Raw genomic sequence first — 20,290 nt, 5'->3', positions numbered from 1 at the left:
TACCGGAGGCACCAAGAAACGTCGGCGTTGAAGGTCATCTATGGTTCTAATAAATCTACGAATTGTAAGATCGTCAACATATATCAATAACTCAGAATATTTAATACTGAAATACACAGAAAGAAAAGTACTAAGAGCATTCCCCTGCATTCCATCCCTTTCCCTCTGGTAAGCAAAGGTTAAAGGTATATTCTTGACCAACATCAATATTCGAATGGATATGACGATGTATTTCGGTCCGTCCATATCATCACACCTTGGTTTGGCTGGGCACGTATCGACAGAAAACAGTCGAACTGCGATTACTGTGCATCCAGGGATCAATTAATCAGGGAATCAAATGTGTGTGTGTGAGTTAGAGAAAGAAGAAGAAAGAGGCACAGAAAATAAAATATCGGGTGGCAACTGAAACAAACCAAAAAACTTTTTATTTAATAGAGAATTACGTCCCTGCTTTACTAATAACGACTTCTAATAACATTACAAGGATGACAGTATCAATGGGAATGGTATCAACTTGTTTGTTGCCTGAGCAATTCGTATTCGTAGCATCCATTTCAGTATCAATGCAAAGGGGCGCTGTGCCCAGGGGGCTTATATCTCTCTATTATATAAAATAATAGGTGTTTTTTGGATCACCGCCCGATATTTTATTTTTTGTGGTAGAATGGGTGTGTTAGAGAATGAGGAAGAAGAAAAGGCACATAAAATAAAATATCGAGCGGAATGTCACTGCTGTACTAAGGCGCAGTGATTAGAATAATGGTTTTGTTTGCGAGCGAAGAGAGCGAGCCGGAGGTTGGCGTTCGAGCGAAGCGGGTGCGCAGGGGGCTTGCCCCCTAGTATAAATATATGTTCTTAATGGTTGGCTAACTAGTAAAAATCGACCAAAAATATTCCTCATTCAGGAGTAACATAACTAGATTCAGGCGTGCTCAAAATGAGTTTTAATTGCTTCTCTTGTTGGTCAATGATTGGCAACCAATGCTCAGAGGGGGGCTTGAAATTGCTAGACTTGAATTTTGTAATTTGACAAAAATTAGTCAAACGCGTAGCTTGATGCAAACTATTGCCCAGCATTATCTGTTCAAGTTTATCTACTAATTGGTTTGACTCATTTATTAAGTCATCAATGGACTGCAGCAATGCATACCAATCAATTTTCATGCTTCCAATAACTGAATTGCCCCTCAAGTGAAAAGGAACAGGTGCGAAACTGCGCCACGGATGGTAAGACTCTATAGTATAAGGTATAAAATGTCGGTCAGATTCCATTTCAGCTGGATCATCATCGAAATTCCACGAGTCTAGCGTAGGTGTTAGGTTTAGACCGATGCGGCCTGTGCCTACCGCATGTCTTTGTAATTGTGACTCGTCGTCAAAATACAACTTTCGTATTCTCGAAATTGTATCATCGAGACCCGTCTCCAAATTTGAAATAATGCCATTTTCATTTTCATCACATTTTGGTAAGTATCTGTTTATGACGTCCTTATTATATGCTTTGGGGAGAAGCGTTTGTGTATAACGAGAAACTGTAGCAACGCTTTCGGTCATTTGTGACATGGAATAGGTCAAAACATCTGAAAAGGTTTCGATAAAATGATTCAAGTGCAGTTCTACAAAGTAAATTTTCTTACACTGCTGATAGCCATCCTTCTTCCTACAATATTGTCCATCGGTAAGTATCCCAATATCTTTGTGCAAAATTAAATCCTTTTGTACATCCACGCTCGCTTCTTTCATAAGCTTAGTCGGCACGAAGTCCGTTTGTAGACCTACATTTGCTTTTCCAGCTCTTAATCGTCTAAAGGGGCAAGAACCATTGCGTAATTTTTTAATTTATAGAGTAATATGATTCATATTAATTACCTTGATGCATCAAGTAATTTAGCCCGAAGCAATGCACTCTTGTCAGGCTTTGTAAGGGTTGAAACGCTAACTGCGCGCCATGGTGGTCGTTTAGATTCATTTTCCTTTTCTGCAGCCAGTTCCTTCATACGTTTCCAACTATTCTTGGCTCTACTTAATGAGAAGCTTAATGTAAACTTATACACATATTGAAAATCATTTTAAAAACAATGACCGCGCACCTTACCTACTCAATGATAAACTACGATTGTTAGATAGTAAAACTGTTTGATGGTCTTCTACACTTTGAGTCTCGCTAGTCTCCGAAGATGTGCCACTGTTATTGGCGCTATTATTTGACTTCAGCTTGTTCATGATACCGAATTTTGACTTTTTTCAATTTTAAATGTGTATAGGTGTAAGAACTTGGCCAAGTGCTTTTATTAGCAGTCAATACATCGATGCATAAACAAATTAGTGCATCACTGTTGCTATGGTATCACCATCGAATAAAGAAGTTAGAACTACGTACATACAGATGTATGTATGTATGTATGGACATTAGGCTGGACCCAAATTTAATGAAAAAGCGGACACCCCCTTATTCTGTTTTTTGTTAGTAAATAAAATTATACAATTTTTTTCCAAATTATTAGTTTGGGGGGAAAATACACTTTTTTGGTTAAATATACATTAAAGCAAAATTGAATTCGTCGGTTTTTTAAATAATATTGATAATAAGGTATTTTTAATTGTTTTTTAGGTACAGTTAAAAAATTAACGTTTGGTGAAAATCAGGAAGTTCAGCTGAGGTTGATTTATTTAGTTAACTTGTTCGCAAAAACTTGTGCACGATTTTTACTGCCAATAACTGACTAATGACGATATTAATAGTATCAATATACATACATACATATATGCAATAGATCTCACCGCATTATCCAATTCACTCAATAAAAAAAAATGCTTTTAATTTGCTTGCTAACAACTTTTTGTAAAATTCGGTAGCAAACTCAATACAAACTAATAAAACTAAATACTATAATATATACAAGCCCAACATAACAAAATTAGGGGTGTCCCGTTTAAATCAAAAAATTTTTTGGCACAACCTAATGTACATGCATATGTGTGTACATATATATTTACACTGAAATTATAAACTCTGCGACTACTGTCATTGCAATATAACTTGCGCGTAGTTCGCTTCAAAAGGTTACTTTTGGTTTTTCCGAATTTTAATTTTTTTTTTTTTTGGCTTTGTATTAACACGAACACAGCAACAACAAAATAACTAGTACTGACAAAGAACCGGAAACTAAAATGTCATAACATATGTACTAGAATAATCGAATCAGGCATCGCTCAGAGTTTCATCCAAATAAATTCTTAAACACTTGTTAAACTAATTATCTCTCATTTCAATACGTCAGTAAGAACATAACAGTTCGGAAGACATTCATGCACTGAAGTTAAGGGTTAAAGGTTAAAAAGAAATTTACAAAATCAAGTTGAATGGATCAAGCAAGAAGTAATTGATCAGAAATAATTATGTCTTCCAACAACAGAAAGTGTACAATGGGTTTTATCTGTCATGACCGATTTTTTTATTAGCTTAATGCCGCCTGTATGAATAATACCGACAACAATTAAGCATATAGTCATTATGGAAGGGAAAAATGGGTTTGTGTTTAAAACTTTATTTTAATTAGTTTAGGAGCTACAATAAAATGCATTAAGTATGCGGAAGATTTCTCCATTGTAATTTTCTAAGTGCGGCCTCCCTGCTTCGTAACCGCATTTGGAAAAAAGTTCGTAACTATCCCTATGGAACCAAAAGTTTTTTAAAGTGTTCTTTGAACTAATATCAAGAGTATTCAGCTGGAGCACACCAAAGTGAAATGTCCTGCCGTCGGTCTGAACACTTTGTACAACGATGGGTTTCGAAAGATCTCCTCCGGAGGCGCCATGCAAATGCTTGGCCCGTGCTGCAGCGACTACAAACGCTTTCAACATTGTTCGCGCATGAAATTGAGAAATTGTGACCTCGGATCCGTGAGTGTTTACCAAATTTGTATCAAAGAAAGAAAAAACAGTGTGGGGATGAGAGCAGCTAGCCTCTGTCCGAAACGCTGAAAATATGATTTCTTTAAATTTGAATTCTTTATAATTCTAATTACTTACGATAGAAGTTGCCATTATTAAGAACATGCTTTTTTGGTATTGAAATTGTACATTTCATTGGGTAAAGATCAGGCAAATCTCCGTTAAACTTTAATTTAACACCATCAATCGCACGATGAGAGCAAACTAATTTATTTGCATTGATCGCAAATCCGATCTGATCACTGTCTTTACACAACGTGGCTCTGAATAAAGCATTATCAAACAGCTTTCGGCGTACTGTGAGCGAACGACCAGCCAATTTTTCAATTTCATGCAATATTCTGTTGACTAGCAGTCGACTAAAAATAAATTCATATTATTATTCTGTGTACCATCAATTGAGCTGTTTGTGACTGTTACTTGATTCTTTCGTGGGAAATTCCATAATTGCGAGGCAAGTTAAAGGCAGGTCGCTCAATTAACTTAACCTTAGGCAATTTAACTTGTTCAGCATCAAGCACGTGTGCAGATAATATAGCGTTTCGAATATTTCTATCAATACCGTTTGGCAACTTCTGGTTAGCAATAGCTTCTTCGATTTTGGGAGGAAACGTTTTAACCTCTATTGTATTTGTCAATACTTGGGCTTGGGGTAATCCACCGATTAGCAGACTGTTATCATCATACGAATGGCAAGCAGTAGAAGCCGACTTTAGATGCCCATTGTCCTCGGAAATCGGTATTTGACCTGTTCCAATGAAGTCTAACCTATTTTTTAATGAATCATAAAAATATATGCATATGTATTTATAAACGTTCGTACTCACATACGTCTCTCTCCTTTCGGATTTAATAAGTCATTAGGAGTCCTGACCTGAACTGCCAGCCTTAACAACTCAGCGGCAGCGCCAGTTTCACGCGGCACACGCTTGCCCTGAATTAACCAATGCTTCTTAAAATGCCACCCAATATGCTGAGCGCATAACTGATTAGTAAGCCGCATTTAAAATAAGTTATAACAGTCTCTTTTCGTAAAGAAAATTTAACAAACAGGCAGTGTTATGAAATATTGCCGACAGCGTGACCGTGACGATAAATTCGGCCAACAAGTAAATACCATTAAATACCATTTCAGTTTCGAGAAATACCTTTTAAATGCCATAAATTTAAAACATTAATTTCAAGTGTTTTGTATATTCTATAATTTTGATATTCAGTTTAATATTACTAGCTATTTGTCCCTCTCAGCCCTAAACAAATAATTTTATCCAATTCCAATTATAATCTATGGATTTATCGATCGAATATTCCGTCTGACCCCCATAAATATACCGAAATATACCTTCTCGTTTCTTTAAATATACCGAAAATATACCGAGGAAATAAAACAAAATTTTTGGTCGACCGAATCACGCATTAAAAATGTAAGGACGCACGCTGGCTAGAAAAGTGCAACAATGAAGACAAATTTAATCAAATTAAGGCAGTCGAATGAATACCGATTAATGGATATTATAAGGAGATAAAAAGGTTGTTGATTGCATTTCTGTCCATCAAGATCGGAAATATCCAATATTGCGGTGTGCATTGTCGTCTTCCAGCTCCACAGCGCCCATATATAATTCATTTAAACTTGCTTTTATACAACATTTAAAATTTTAACAGATTTCTGTTTGTAAAGCCTAGTACTCAGATCCAAAAACTGTTTGCTAGCAAACAAATGTCATATATTCTTCTTGTTTAAAGTTAATAAAATGCACTTCTTCGGCTGGGGTCGCTCTTCCCCAGGCATATCCTGGGCTCCCCAATATTTTATTGGAAAGGTAATGTGTCTGACTATCAGCAGGAGCAGATGGCGACGCCTCCCGTGCCTACCACCATGAAGACAAACTGTTTTGAAAGCAATATTTGTTTTATATTTAAATATCCATATAATTATCATTCATATAATACTGCATTAATTAGATTCTATTTGTCTTCATTATTAAAATATTTCATTTGGTTTTTTGTTCTCATATTGCAATTTTTCCTTCGTGTTTGCTGGCAAAATATATGAAATTGATATAAATTTCGAGGGGGTTGAAAGATACCAGCAATATCAGCAAATACATTCAGATACTTTTCTAGTATATAATTACCTTTTTTTTTTGTTGATCTGAGTACTGCCTTCCGTACAGAGCCTAGAAAACAGTTTTTGTCGAAAAAAATATCGTATTGGTTTCATTCGAATATCAACGCTGATTCTATTTGCGAGGTGTTTTTTCGGATCTGAGTACTAGGCTTTAAAGAAACACATAACAGTGTAACCGTAGAGCATACAGCTTGACCAATTTGGTCACACTGGGCGCCGAGCGAAATATATAGCACTTTCAGTCGACGGAAAATTTAGCGCGTCTGAGAACTTAAAGCCGAACGTTCGATTGTCATAATTTTTTGGTGAATATAGAGAAAACCGAGAAGGAACGTGTTGGTTTTGTGAACGCGACTCTACTTTTATACTCGTACTAAGTCAGTATATACATTTTTTAGCTTATGATTTATGAAGAATTTTAAAAACTGTTACACTTTACATTTTTTTTGCTACATCTGTTACCAACATCTACTATGTCGATTAAATATCTAAAATGTAGTGCACAGGTTAGAGTGTGTGCGAGCGAAAAAGAGAACGTCTCGCACTGGAGGAGGTGGGGGAAGCGAGGGAAAATTAATTTCTTTATTCTGGTTATAAAGTACGCAAGGAAGCGAAGGATGTAGGGCCTCCAATGTTCAACAAGAGCAAGCAATGATATAAGCATTCGTCTTGGCGTGGATGCACTGTGTATATTCATCCGAGGGCATTAGTCGAAAGGACATCAGCGAAGCCAGCAACAGCGTCACCTCTCTTCCGGCGTTAAAACTTCTTTGATGCAGCGTTTATGTGTAATAGCGTGACATTTCCTAATAGAGTAAACTCCTTGCAAACAGATCGCGCTCACATGTCGAAAATAAATTTTTTAATGTAGTCGATGGTGATCGTTCTGCTCTTTGCGCTGCATTTGCGTCCGTAAACTACACACGCTCTCCGTTCTCCAAGTGAACTGCCAAATGCACGACAGTCGGGTGACGTTCATAGTTTGGGAATGAAAACAGCAGCCAGATTGCTTCGTTACAACTCACATAACGTCCAAGATGAAATTTCGTCACCTCGTCGTTTGCATTTGGACCGGCAATGCCAAACACCGCCATGTCCTCCCTTTGTCGACATATTTGCAAACGTATTTGATGGATTTGATGGAGTTGCAGTACTCAACATTGCAGTGGTTTGAGAACGTTTTCAACAAAAGCGGACAGTATAGACATCCTTTCCTTTCGGACCATTTCGGATTGCAAGTTAACGTGATGAATAAATCCGGACGTCCGTAATTCCGCATCTGGAGCGTACTAATGCATGTGGCGCGGGCTTCCAACATACGTAGATGGGAGAATGATCAAACAGCCTCTGTTGGCGCCGTTTCCGTCAGTAGCGATGGCGTCACGCAAGTGGATGTACTCTTCTGATCGTAACTTCGACAAATTAAAACGACTTAAATTGAACCGCTTCGTTTCGACCTTTACGTACAATTCGACGCAGTACTGTTGAAACAACCGGCGATATCTCAACAGATAATTGTCAACCGCTTGGCAAATCATCAATCGATACGCCTACAAATACTTTGCACTGACCTTCATATTCGTATCTTCTCCTGAAATATGAATTTATCCAACTTAGTTGCAGAATGAAAAAAAGAAGTATTTACTTTTAAACAAACCTGTCGTTGCATTGACCATCTTTATTTTCAAGTGATATCCATCCTCTCCAGAACATCAATGGGTATTGAATCATATGAGTGAACCAATGAGTCTCGTATACGGTGCAATTGGATTGGATGTTTTGATTGGATAGAGAGAGAAACGAATACAATGGCTCTGGCGGATGAGTCAAAACGGGCAATTTTACCTTTCCACCAGCGCAGCATATGCCGGGGGTTTCCGATTGAAACTTGAATGCATTGCAATGCTGGTATACGACAGACAATGAACCGATATAAACGCAGCGACGATATTGGTAGGCTATTGCGCTATTGCAAAAGTAGCGCGATTCAAGTCTACTGGTCGAATTTGAGGTGGTAATTGTGCAGCGCGAACCTCCATTCATTTACTTTTGCACGTTCCTCTTGCGTTAGATTAATAGAGACATTCCGATTACTTATTTAACGACGTGTACGTCGTAAAAGGTTTGATCGTCTAAAAGCAGGCTTATTATAACTCAATTGATGAATAATATCTCGAGGTTAGAATCTTCGACAATTGGCTCTTCGCCTACTTATCAGACATTAGCCAAGCAAATACCTCAATTGATGAATAATGAACTAAACTTCAACTGTGACAAGTTCCATAGAAGAAATAAATACAAAATCACCTTTTTCGCGATCGAGGGTTAGTTTCTCCAAAATTTTCTTTCGTAGCAACATTATCTTGGTAAAAAAGAACAACTAAACAAAATTTGAGCCAAATCTGCCCAGCCGTTCTAAAGATTAATTTTTTTTGCGATAGATGATTTTTCTTACCTAGAAACATTTTTCTTGCAAATACGATCGACTGAATACAAATTCAAACCAAATCTGCTCAGCCGTTCTCACATGATGATGCACTATACATTTTAATCTCTCCATTTTTATATATCAAGATTTTGTTTCGAAATTTGAATATTTCATTAATTTTCTTAACACATATTCGTACGAATGTAACTTAACGCCAGAATGAGGTTCCCATATATATACTATATACATACTATATACTGACTGAGTACCAGGTGTAAAAGTAAAAGTGCAGGCTCGTTACCTTTTGGAGTTATAATTCGGTTTGTTGTATAAAACGCCGTTTCATTTCTATGAGAAAAATGGTTCCGCTTCGAAAACGGGAGCACACACTTTTTTTCTTTTTCAGAGGTAAATCGGAAAATTTTTTCGAAAGTGAAAACCGTTGCCTTCCCTTATACTTGCCTTTGCTAGTACTCAGAAAAGATACGAATTTCACTAGGAGTAGAGTGTTAGCTGTGTTGTGCTTACTATTTTATTCTTTTGAACAGTAAAATTAAAAGGAATATAAGTGTAACTATGTGAAAATAAGAATGGTCGAGGACTGTCCTAATTATGGGATTGCTTATATTATGGCGCTGAAAAATCTGGATAAACCAATCTGCGCGAAAACGACAAATAAACATTCCCTCTGTGAGGTTTATACTGTACATACGTTTATACGAATTGTACATACGTTTTAAAAAGGTCGATTTTTTTCTTCCTTAAAAACAACCGGAATTTTTTCAAACGTAGTTTCCATTCCACTACTATTTTTTAGCAGGCACCTGCCCAAAAATAAAGTATCGAATGTAGGCTTAAAAAATGTTTTTACCGTTGCTCTATCCTAGGACTAACAACAACAAAATTCTAGCCATAGATAGGATATTGAGTAATGTTGATGGTAAGGCGCAAGGCACACTTTTATTTTTTAAGTCCGTAGAATCAGTTTCGAGTTTTTGACAACCAAAATTAAAAGATGCATTTAATAAGCTATACGATAAAAAATAAAATATAAAATATAAAAAATAAAAAATACTAAGCATTTTAATAGTTTTGACAAGTAAGACCTGGTAGCACTTTAAACAATTAAATTTGGCATCGCAATAAGATATTAAGTATTTTCCTAATGTTGGAATTTACAATTGCAAGGTTAACTGGGAGTGAAGACATGTAAATGTGGGACTTACTTTTTCAATTCGTTGTACTATTACAATAATCGACAAAATTGAAAATTTTCTTCCCGCTGTCGACCAAAATTACTTTTTCTGATAGATTTCGGGATTTTAAAATTTGTATAGTATTATGTTTTTTTTTATGATTTAGTTTTTTTTTTAATTTTTGAAATTTGGTAATTTTTCCATGTTTTTCAGAGGTAGTGCTTCCATTTTTCACATAACTTAAATATCTTATATCTGGTTGCAAAGAACTTTGCAGTTTTGAAAAGCTGACAAATGCAGCTATAAATCCGACCCAGATTTGAAGCTGCAGCTTAACGTCTGGAAGATATTAAGCTTTCAAATTCAAATTTGATAATTTTGTTGCGTTATTTTTTACCGAAATTTTGACTTTACAAACTCAGGAAAAGTCGACAAAAAATATTTCTTGGCATGAATTTTTGGTTTTAGATAGACGCATTAATGAGGCGTCGTTTGTAAGAATCGGTGGAGAAATGGCCAAGTTGCAGCCGTTTGACCAAAACGACTCAAAACTCATTTCACCTAAAAAAAACCGTCCGGTACGTTGCTGGTCCAACTTCCCATAAGTAGCTGAGATATAGGATTTCATGCTTTAACCCATACAACCATCAGTAATTTTCAGTCTTTTCAGTAAGTTTTATTATAATAAAGAATTTTTTATTTAAGTGTTTTGTTACTACAATATTTTTAAGATTAGTGATGAATTGGGTTTGTTACTGCTTTTTACTAGTTCTAAAATGGTAACTTGGCTGTCTTCCTTTGTCATTAGAATCAGATTCCCTTATGAGAGTCCTCACATAGTCGTCCAACATATTCTCACTCCAAACACCTAGATACCGTCGTTCCATAGCTTTTAATTGTTGAAATCTCTCTCCATGTTCATTACTAACTTCCCCTAGGTTTTTTTGAAAAATGTCTAAGTGGGAGTGCAGGAAATGGATTCAATTTTTTTCATAATTCTCAATTCGGTTGAACGATATTAATGTAATCATCAACCAGTCGGAATGAGTTCCAGGCTTCTTTTTTATTCGTAGATAAACTATTTACAAATCCATCATCTTTTAGTAGTTTTCGTATTTGGGGTACATTAAATACGCCTTCTTTAACTTTTGCCAGCGACAGACGTGGAAAATCAGTTTTTAGGTAACTCGTTGATTCACCTTCCTGATCCAGTGCTTTAACAAAATTTTTCATTAGTCCCAGACTAATGTGTAATGGTGGTAATTTTGTATGTTGTGTCTTTCCAATGTATTTTCCTCCCGTTTTGGCCAGAGTTTTCTTGATTAATGCTCAGTTCTAGCTCTACTATCCAATAGACACAGGAAGTAGCAGCATTTTGTGTAACCACCTTGCAATCCCGTTAAAATGGCTACGACTTTTAAGTCACACGCGGTGTTCTTTATATTTTGTGATTTCAAACAATTTAGCCATTGTTTGATATGTTTTCTTCATATTAACAGCATGGGCGATGGGAACAGACGGCTTTTGTAGCATTATGTGGCAAAACAGCCTTTAAACTTTCCTTGCTGTTGTCAACAAATAACCTCCAATTTGTTGGGGCGTAAGCTTCACCCAGTTCCTTGAATAAACCATAATGTCGTGGCAAACGCACGTCATATAAATTTGTGCGTGAACCAAATGACGCGTCCGAAAATTAGTTACTTTGACCTCTTCCTTCAATAAAAGGGCATCCTTTAAAAAAGATCCAAGAAGCTCGGTTCTACTTTTAGGAAGATCCAGGATCCTCGCCAAATCGTTCAATTGTTCCTGTGAAAGAGGCTTGCAATATTTATATTCTCCTGATTGGTCAATACTTGAAACCGTAAAAATAAAATTGTAAGAAAAAAGTAATGTTCAGTATTTTTTGTACACTTAATAGCTTGTGATTTATGGTAACTTACTTTTCGTCTTTATTAAATGCTGTTAAGTTCAATTTACACAATTAGCATATACAGCTTGGAGCCCACTCTTCGCCAATACTTTTGGCCCTGATTTTAAAGTTTTCTTCACACTGTTCTTGCAACTTTTCGGTAAAAACGAATTTTTCTTCCTTGCTGGTCATATAATTTCCACCTATGTAGCAAAATGAGTCTGCTTTCCATCCATTTCAATTGCTTTCACTTAGAAACAAGTAGTATTTCTTAACACACGATCGTATTCTGATGGAAGTCAGAACTACACTGAGGCAGGGATACTATAGGTACGGAGTTATATATCATTTTCTATGAATAGCTAGAAGGGAAAAAGGTATAATTTGTGCGGGACCAGCATCTGTGAAGGAAAAAAGGTCAACATTTGACCATAACACAGGTTGTTTGAGATGCCAAGCTTTTTTGGCACCTATATCTATCCAAAATCAGCTAAAAGACTTTCGATTTACAGCGTTATAATGTTTATTTATACAGGCTGCTAGCTGAAGCCAATTGCTTGCTCTTTTGCCCAGCCAGATAAATGTGCACAAGCGGGGGTTCGATATGCAACCTATGCGGCGAGAGATTAGCATAGAACTACTTGGGCCACGACGGCCGATCAATGCAAGAGCCGAAGCGGCAGGTGCAGAGCGCCCTTTAACAGGGAGAGCACAGCAGCACTGCCGAACATACATAAGTTTAGGTTTCGATACTCTTATACAAGTAGTAGACAGCTACATTTAATATTATGATAGACGCTTAAATAGCCGCTGGCCCGAACACAGGCATTTATGTATATCTATCCACATCAAGGCTTAGGTATAAGGAATAAAAGTAACTGTCCACAACATTTACATGCCGAATGGACATAAACAGGTAAGGTATATATCCAAGATATATCCATATCTAGGACTCGGTAAAACCAAAATTACAGGTAAAATGAGTTTTGAGTCGTTTTGGTCAAACGGCTGCAACTTGGCCGTTTATTCACCAATTCTTACAAACGACGCCAAATTAATGCGTCTATATAAAATCAAAGATTCATGCCAAGAAATATTTGTTTGTCGACTTTTCCTGAGTTTTTTGAGTCAACATTTCTGGAATAATACCGAAAAAAAAGATCAAATTTGAAAGCTTAATATCTTCCGGACGTTGAGCTGCAGCTACAAAGTGTCTGGGCTGCATTTGTCAGCTTTTCAGAACTGCAAAGTTCTATGCAACCAGATATAAAATACTTAAGTTATGTGAAAAATAGTACCAAATTTTTAAGAACTTCTTAAAAAAAAACTAAGCCATAAAAAACCATAATTCGTTAAAAAATTGTAAATTCTGAAACCTATCAGAAAAAGTCATTTTGGGGCACAGCGGAAATGTCGTGTCGACTAGTCTTATCGGACAAAAAAATATACCTTTAAAGTGAAAACACGTTTTTATTTTTTCCAGCCAAGGGTGTGCTCGATGCACAATTTATTATGTGAGGATTGAGGTGCTACTGTACAACTTTTCTTAGAAGGATTTTTGAATAATAATTTAACAGGCGCACAAGTGTAAAAATATGTAAACTAACAAAAGATACTCTCTAAACTTAGAAGACGACGCAACACAAATTCGTTGCACACTTCGCACTGGAATACATCTTACGTCTAGTCATTGTTTCATAATTGTAAGAAGTTTAGCATATGGACTACGTGTTCGTTATGATGGAAGTTAACGCATGCGATACGTGTTAGACTCTTGAATTTCGGATAGCTCTCCCTTGAAATGTATGTCAATAACAAAGTCCAAATCCCGATTGTTTCGATCGTTGGGTTTCATTTGGAACGTGCCTGTTATTTCTTCATTTTTTTTAGCTGTCATATGATCATCTAGATAAAACACAGTTTGCTTCCAATGAGTGTAGGTGGAATCTGGCGATGTGCTAAAACCTAGACGCTTATGGCACTTGGTAAATTCGATGTTAAAATATGTGACTAACGCTTGCACAAAGTCATTTCGTTTGATTGTTAGATTGAACTTGGACGAAAAGTTCAGATCTGCCTTCTGCACCGTATACAGATCCACTTCTTTAACCAAACAGGCTGTGGATACCACTTGTTTAGGGTCAACCACATCCACAAGTGGCTCAGTGACAGCAACTTTGCGTATACAACTCATATCAAAGCCGTAAACATCGTCCCACCAGTTTATCTTTTCGTCCTTGTACTGACGATCTTCGATAGCTGTAATGTAAAGGGTGCCTCTGTCTGGGAACATCATCCCATTGGGCTTCAGCCACTTATCTCGCGCATACAATACTGTGTCAAGCATAGACTCATAAAAAAGGCAGTATCTGAAACGAACGTAATTTTTACATTATAATAAGCCGATGAAAAGAGAAGTGTGGAGCATACCCCATCCATTCAGAGATTATAATGTCTACGCCTTGAATACCATTTGGCAACTCGATCTCTTCGATTTTTCCTTTAACGACCTTTATAATGTCCTGCAAATTATTGTCTATGACAACTTGTCTTGCGAACTCTATGATATTCGAACAGTCTACGGCTATAACCTGGGCCGCCCCGGCTTTTGCAGCAAACATTGAAAGTATACCGGTGCCACATCCAACATCTAGTACAATCTGTAAAGAATTCAATTTTAAATGATAATTGAACAAAAATGCATTTGATTGAGTCTTTAACAAATCGTACTTTGCCTTGGAACAGATGCTTATTGTGATACATAGCGTTCCGGTATGTCACGGTGCGCACTTCGTCCTTAAGCATTTCTTCGTGAATACCAAAGTGGGCGTACGAGTCAAAGTAATAGTCCCTCGACGTCATTTCATCAGCATGGGCATTCGATTCATCGGGGGATGCTGCGGCCCCAGCTCCGCTTTGGGATAACTTTTTAAGCACATTGTTTGATTTAGGTGTGAGGCCGGTCGCACTTTCGATGGCGGATTCCATGGGTATATCTGTAGTGGACTGCGGAATGTCGTTGATTACCTTTCTTTTTTATGGCAAGGTACAAATCTAAACATATACAACGTACCATTTTAGTTTTATTTATTATTTCACTTTCTACGCCGAAAAAAATGAAGTTCTAGCGTTTGTAAGTACAAAGTGAACGTCGAAAACTACTCAATACGCACGCTGCTTTATAAAACGAATTTTACAGCACTGTTTCTAGAGATGGGCTTTTAATAAAGCAATATATATGTGCAAAATTTGAGGTAACATTAGTGGTACTCCTGAAAGTGATTAATAGTTATGTTCGCAAAGTTATAGTTGCCAATATATGTTTTTTTTTTACCGTATTAAATTGTATCCCAATATTGAGCTGTTTGTATATAAGTATATTATAGCCATTCAAATGTTGAACGCATGTTGAGGTGAAATCCAAAGATAGATAATTATTATTCGAGTACAATCAAATCGCCAATTTTTTATTGCCATCAGCTGTTTTTAGATGTATGGGCATTGGTGCTGGTGGGAAGCGGAGAAAATTCCCTATGTGCTCCGTGAGTAAAGGCTATGTTTAAAATTTTGACCACTGAAGCTTGCACCTTTGACCGACAATATCGATCCACGGGAGAAGCTGAGCGCAACAAGGTGAGATCTAGCGTTATGTGTTACAATCTGTTTTACTAAACTACTATTTAATATATTTGTATGTATATAAAGTTGTGACGATCTATCAGCTGCTGGCCCAGACAGACATCGTGCTCTAGCTGTCAGGGGAATGGTGCATAGCAGCCTTGTATGGCATAATGGCCGTTATTCTTTTAACGCTAGAGAGCTTCTTCGATTTTTATTTTCTGAGAAAATGAAATATGAAGAATAATTGGTTTAAAAAATATTAAAAATACTAGAAATATTTAAAGTATCACATATCGCTTTTTAAAATACTAAAAACAAAATAAATATCGCTTTCCCGATACTATCTTGTTTAGTACAATTTGGCGGCAAAAATTATCCATCGCGGCATCCAAGTTAAGATTTTGTCAATAGAAAACCGCATTATTTAGCAAGCAAATATAATGGAGGGATTTGATGATGCTGGTGTATTTTTCTCTGATAATTTCGGGAACGATCAGCAGCCTGACGGTGCCCAAATAAATTTGCAAGCAGTCAAGAAAAGGTACAAGGAGTTTATTCGAACATTCAACGAGGACAACTTTTTTTATAAATACCGGTAAGCTATAAAGAAATCCTACATACACATAGATGGAAGGTTTAAGTAGTAAAGTCTTTTGTAGTGACACATTGAAACGTAACTACCTTAATGGACGCTATTTTCTGGAAATCGAAATGGAAGATTTGGTGGGATTTGATGAGGCCCTTGCCGATAAAATGAACAAACAGCCAACTGAGCATTTGCAAATTTTTGAAGAGGCTGTTCTGGAAGTGGCTGACGAAATTACAGCTCCACGTCCCGAACATGAGGAACACATGCATGACATCCAAATACTTTTGAGCTCCAATGCCAACCCCACCAATATACGTGGACTAAAATCAGAGTGCGTGTCGCGTTTGGTTAAAATTGCAGGAATAATTGTATCTGCATCTGGCATAAGTGCAAAGGCAACGAAAATGTCCATTATGTGCTTGTCGTGCAGCACTGTTATACCAAATCTCAGAGTGAATCCCGGACTAGAAGGCTACGCCCTGCCACGAAAATGCACAACCGAACAGGCGGGAAGACCAAAGTGCCCCCTAGATCCATTCTTCGTAATGCCAGACAAGTGCAAGTGCGTGGATTTTCAAACTCTAAAATTGCAAGAGCTACCAGACTTTGTACCTCAAGGAGAGATTCCTCGGCATTTGCAGCTATTTTGTGACCGCTCACTGTGCGAACGTGTTGTGCCAGGAAATCGTGTGCTCATACAAGGTATTTATTCAATTCGAAAAGTGGGTAAACCCTCTCGTCAAGATGGTCGAGAGAAGGCCGTTGTGGGCGTTCGCGCGCCCTATATGCGGGTGGTGGGCATAACAGTGGACACAGAGGGATCCGGTGCCATTTCTCGCTATAGCAACATAACCACCGATGAGGAGGACAACTTCCGACGCATGGCTGCCTCTGGAGATATATATGAACGCCTTTCTCAATCATTGGCGCCTAGTATATTCGGCTCTCGGGACATTAAAAAGGCGATCACTTGTATGCTTTTTGGTGGGTCCCGCAAGCGGCTGCCAGATGGGTTGTGTCGGCGTGGCGACATTAACGTACTGCTTCTGGGGGATCCTGGTACGGCAAAGTCGCAACTACTCAAATTTGTTGAGAAAGTAGCCCCGATTGCCGTGTACACGTCAGGAAAGGGATCTAGCGCGGCTGGTCTCACAGCGTCGGTTATGAAAGATCCTCAAACGGTAAGTACGTTTGCATATTAGATGAAAAATCATTTTATTTTAGCTGATAATCTTATCCGCATAGCGCAATTTCGTCATGGAAGGAGGTGCCATGGTATTGGCCGACGGTGGTGTCGTTTGCATTGACGAATTTGACAAAATGCGTGAAGATGACCGGGTGGCCATACACGAGGCAATGGAACAGCAAACCATCTCTATTGCAAAAGCCGGCATTACTACCACATTGAACTCTCGTTGTTCGGTTTTAGCAGCTGCTAATTCTATTTTTGGTCGGTGGGATGATACAAAGGGCGAGGAAAATATTGATTTCATGCCCACAATATTATCTCGTTTTGACATGATTTTTATTGTTAAGGACGTACATGATGAGACACGTGATATTACACTCGCAAAGCACATCATAAACGTGCATCTTAGTTCAAATAAATCCGGACCCACTGAGCCAGCCGAAGGTGAAATATCATTGTCCACGTTTAAAAAGTACATACACTACTGTCGCACCCATTGTGGGCCACGATTAAGTGAAGCTGCTGGCGAGAAGCTTAAGAGCCGCTATGTACTGATGCGAAGTGGTGCCGGGCAGCAGGAAAAAAACGCAGACAAACGACTAAGTATTCCGATTACAGTGCGCCAGCTAGAGGCTGTGATTCGAATATCAGAGTCATTAGCAAAAATACGCTTGCTTCCCTTTGTCATCGATGAACATGTCAACGAAGCCCTTCGACTTTTCCAAGTATCTACTCTTGACGCAGCTATGACTGGAAGCCTGGCCGGGGCTGAGGGATTCACCACAGAGGAAGACCAGGAAACTCTTAACCGTATTGAAAAACAATTAAAACGTCGTTTTGCTATCGGATCTCAAGTCTCTGAGCAGAATATCTTGCAGGTAATAATTCGTTTGTACAGATAAATGAATTTGATTTAAACTTTTTCTTACGTTTTTCAGGACTTTTTACGTCAAAAGTACGAAGAGCGCACTGTAGTAAAAGTCATTCACACGATGATTCGACGTGGTGAACTTCAGCATAGAATGCAACGCAAGATGCTATACCGCATATGCTAGCTACTTTTTACCTTCACTAATAGTTACTAATATGGTCAATATTTTATCATCCTAAATCATAAGCAAACTTTTGCACCCTATTCTTACAATATAAAAATATTTCAATAAAGTCAAAAGCTTCGCATATACAAATGGAGCAAATAAAAGGGCTGCTATGCATTATATTAATTTACATACTGGGAGGGTTACGTGTTTTAAAATTTCCATACTAATGACAATGTCCAATTATAAATAAAAATTGTTGTGTGCTGCGTGAGGAGGGGCATGCTTGCTATTGGCAGATTTATGTTTGTACGTACGTCATACAAAATATTATTCGTTATGTGCATCATATATTCTAAAATTAGAAAAGTACAAAGAATGTTATTGAAATTTTGGGTATGCAGTTTTATTTGTGGAGCAAATAAATAAAAAATTATTAAATAAGTTAACTAAGTGTACAAATAAACTTAAATTTTAAGTAGTCATAGTAAATATTTATTCGAACAATGTCAAAATAGTTCAAAATATATTATAACTGAATAAGACGGAATGGCATGACCCAGCGATTTAAGGTTTGTTATTCTCCCATTCCTATTTCCTAGCTGTCTCAAACTGTCTTCTGCTTATGAAATCTTTTGAGAGGTTACAACAAAGATTCTCAATGGGATTCTGGACAGTTCAATACAGTTTGCTTTTCTGCCTGCACAGAAGTTTTTTGTTACCGATACATGACGTACTATGTATCTTTCATACAAATTATTTATCTCTAAATACTATAAATGAAATTATTTTAAAAAGTAGCTTGAGTATATTTTGCCCAGTAACTTCAAAAAAATTGTACCGAGTAATAAAACTTGATTGCCTTTTCGAGTCTTCCTCGTACCAACATACATATGTACATATGTATGTATGAATTCTGATCTTATTGGTGACAATATCATATCCTATACTAAAGCATCTATTCTATTAAATTTTGCCTGTATTGAACTGGTATTTTTTGGTCGATCATTCCAAAAAGTACATTATTGTATGATTGAATTTGCTTTTTCAAAAGTAAAATGCATGATTTAAAACCTATATACATACATATAAGTATTAGTTCGAATAAACCACAAAATCGACATTGTTGGTTTACATACATAGTATTCCTACGTCATTCGAGAAATCCACAAAACCAATATTTTCTATTGGCTGCGAGCCAATTTAAAAAAATATTTTTTCTTCTGTGCGAGAACGTTTATTACTTCCTCTTATACAAAACTCAATTAGTACATTTGCGTATGAATAGCTTCATATGGATGTACATATATGTATATGCATGAACTATATAGACACATGAACATGTGTACAAACATATGTATATATGCTCGCATATATATTTTCAAATATAGTGTATGTATGGGCGTGTATTTTCACGTTAAGGCATTCGAGTAGACATTTTTCGTAGCATAATGTACACTCTATTCAGCGGAATGTGCTAAATGCATGGAATTCACTTTGCCGCGTTGATGCTCTACGGTCACTTGAAGACTATTTTACTGGTACATATTGTATATACATATATGTATGATATAATGGTCCGATCGTGGTTCCGACTTACAATACATATACATATATACACATGTATATACTTACATAGAAATATAGCGGAAGACGAGCGGACAGGAAAGTTTGTTTATGTTTACTAGCCGTTTTTGCCGGCCTGTTGACTAAGCCGGCCAAACAAAAACCCATCTAAAATTTATTTGAGGGTACGGAAAATTTAAAGAAAATGTTTTTTATACATTTTTTGTTCCATTTTACACACATTTTTAAGAAGTAGGAATTAGAATCTTTCAATTAAATTATATTTGTATGTGTTTGAGAGCTAAATGGGGCTCGGCAGGAATAGTACAAAATGTTGTTGTTTGTTAGCTCAAGCTCATTTTGTCTTTGAGAAGATCTACATATTTTTTATTCGATATTGATATTATCTAGTCATCAATGTTTGTATGCATTTGTATGCTTGTATTTTAATGGTTTATTAATAAATTGATACGTTGCCCTTTGCACCGAATCCAGGGTCTCTAGCTAATTTAATTTGAATTCATATTTCTACGTATGTACATACATATGTATATGCATTTTCATATACAAATACTGTGCATATGAATGTAACAACAAGCATACATTTGTGTGTACGTATGTTTGTACGTATTTTTCAATTACCGCTGACTGTTGATTGATGATAGGG

The 20,290-nt window shown here is 36.9% G+C and overlaps 5 protein-coding genes across 6 annotated transcripts; 1 reads left to right on the top strand and 4 right to left on the bottom strand.

The window, feature by feature from the left end:
- Positions 1 to 454: 454 nt before the first annotated feature.
- Positions 455 to 2,375, bottom strand: LOC111072085. 2 transcript variants are annotated; one of them, XM_022363721.2, is made up of 4 exons: positions 2,099 to 2,375; positions 1,873 to 2,022; positions 1,641 to 1,807; positions 455 to 1,583 (listed from the first exon to the last, which is right to left on the bottom strand). In XM_022363721.2, exons 1-4 carry the CDS (start codon positions 2,224 to 2,226, stop codon positions 901 to 903), a joined length of 1,128 nt encoding a protein of 375 aa, XP_022219413.2. In that variant the 5' UTR covers positions 2,227 to 2,375; the 3' UTR covers positions 455 to 900. The 2 variants fall into 2 exon arrangements, with proteins under 2 accessions (XP_022219413.2, XP_022219414.2); XM_022363722.2 differs by having other exon boundaries at positions 2,094 to 2,183.
- Positions 2,376 to 3,535: 1,160 nt separating this feature from the next.
- LOC111072068 (39S ribosomal protein L37, mitochondrial) lies at positions 3,536 to 5,114 on the bottom strand. Its single transcript, XM_022363692.2, has 4 exons — positions 4,785 to 5,114; positions 4,378 to 4,725; positions 4,036 to 4,316; positions 3,536 to 3,983 (listed from the first exon to the last, which is right to left on the bottom strand). The coding sequence occupies exons 1-4, from the start codon at positions 4,958 to 4,960 to the stop codon at positions 3,565 to 3,567; spliced, it is 1,224 nt and encodes a 407-aa protein (XP_022219384.2). The 5' UTR covers positions 4,961 to 5,114; the 3' UTR covers positions 3,536 to 3,564.
- A 1,446-nt stretch (positions 5,115 to 6,560) lies between these two features.
- Positions 6,561 to 8,269, bottom strand: LOC111072096. The gene is made up of 3 exons (XM_022363734.2): positions 7,934 to 8,269; positions 7,746 to 7,837; positions 6,561 to 7,679 (listed from the first exon to the last, which is right to left on the bottom strand). The coding sequence occupies exons 1-3, from the start codon at positions 8,129 to 8,131 to the stop codon at positions 7,607 to 7,609; spliced, it is 363 nt and encodes a 120-aa protein (XP_022219426.2). The 5' UTR covers positions 8,132 to 8,269; the 3' UTR covers positions 6,561 to 7,606.
- Positions 8,270 to 13,094: 4,825 nt separating this feature from the next.
- LOC111072095 (protein arginine N-methyltransferase 1-B) lies at positions 13,095 to 14,805 on the bottom strand. The gene is made up of 4 exons (XM_022363733.2): positions 14,695 to 14,805; positions 14,352 to 14,627; positions 14,052 to 14,281; positions 13,095 to 13,990 (listed from the first exon to the last, which is right to left on the bottom strand). The coding sequence occupies exons 1-4, from the start codon at positions 14,695 to 14,697 to the stop codon at positions 13,369 to 13,371; spliced, it is 1,131 nt and encodes a 376-aa protein (XP_022219425.1). The 5' UTR covers positions 14,698 to 14,805; the 3' UTR covers positions 13,095 to 13,368.
- A 793-nt stretch (positions 14,806 to 15,598) lies between these two features.
- LOC111072092 (DNA replication licensing factor Mcm5) lies at positions 15,599 to 18,233 on the top strand. The gene is made up of 4 exons (XM_022363730.2): positions 15,599 to 15,837; positions 15,902 to 17,012; positions 17,077 to 17,898; positions 17,959 to 18,233. Exons 1-4 carry the CDS (start codon positions 15,683 to 15,685, stop codon positions 18,073 to 18,075), a joined length of 2,205 nt encoding a protein of 734 aa, XP_022219422.1. The 5' UTR covers positions 15,599 to 15,682; the 3' UTR covers positions 18,076 to 18,233.
- Positions 18,234 to 20,290: the final 2,057 nt, after the last annotated feature.

This window comes from Drosophila obscura, unplaced genomic scaffold (assembly GCF_018151105.1).
Source record: "Drosophila obscura isolate BZ-5 IFL unplaced genomic scaffold, ASM1815110v1 contig_192, whole genome shotgun sequence".
Taxonomy (NCBI): domain Eukaryota; kingdom Metazoa; phylum Arthropoda; class Insecta; order Diptera; family Drosophilidae; genus Drosophila; species Drosophila obscura.
This window is presented reverse-complemented; position numbering and strand designations above follow the sequence as displayed.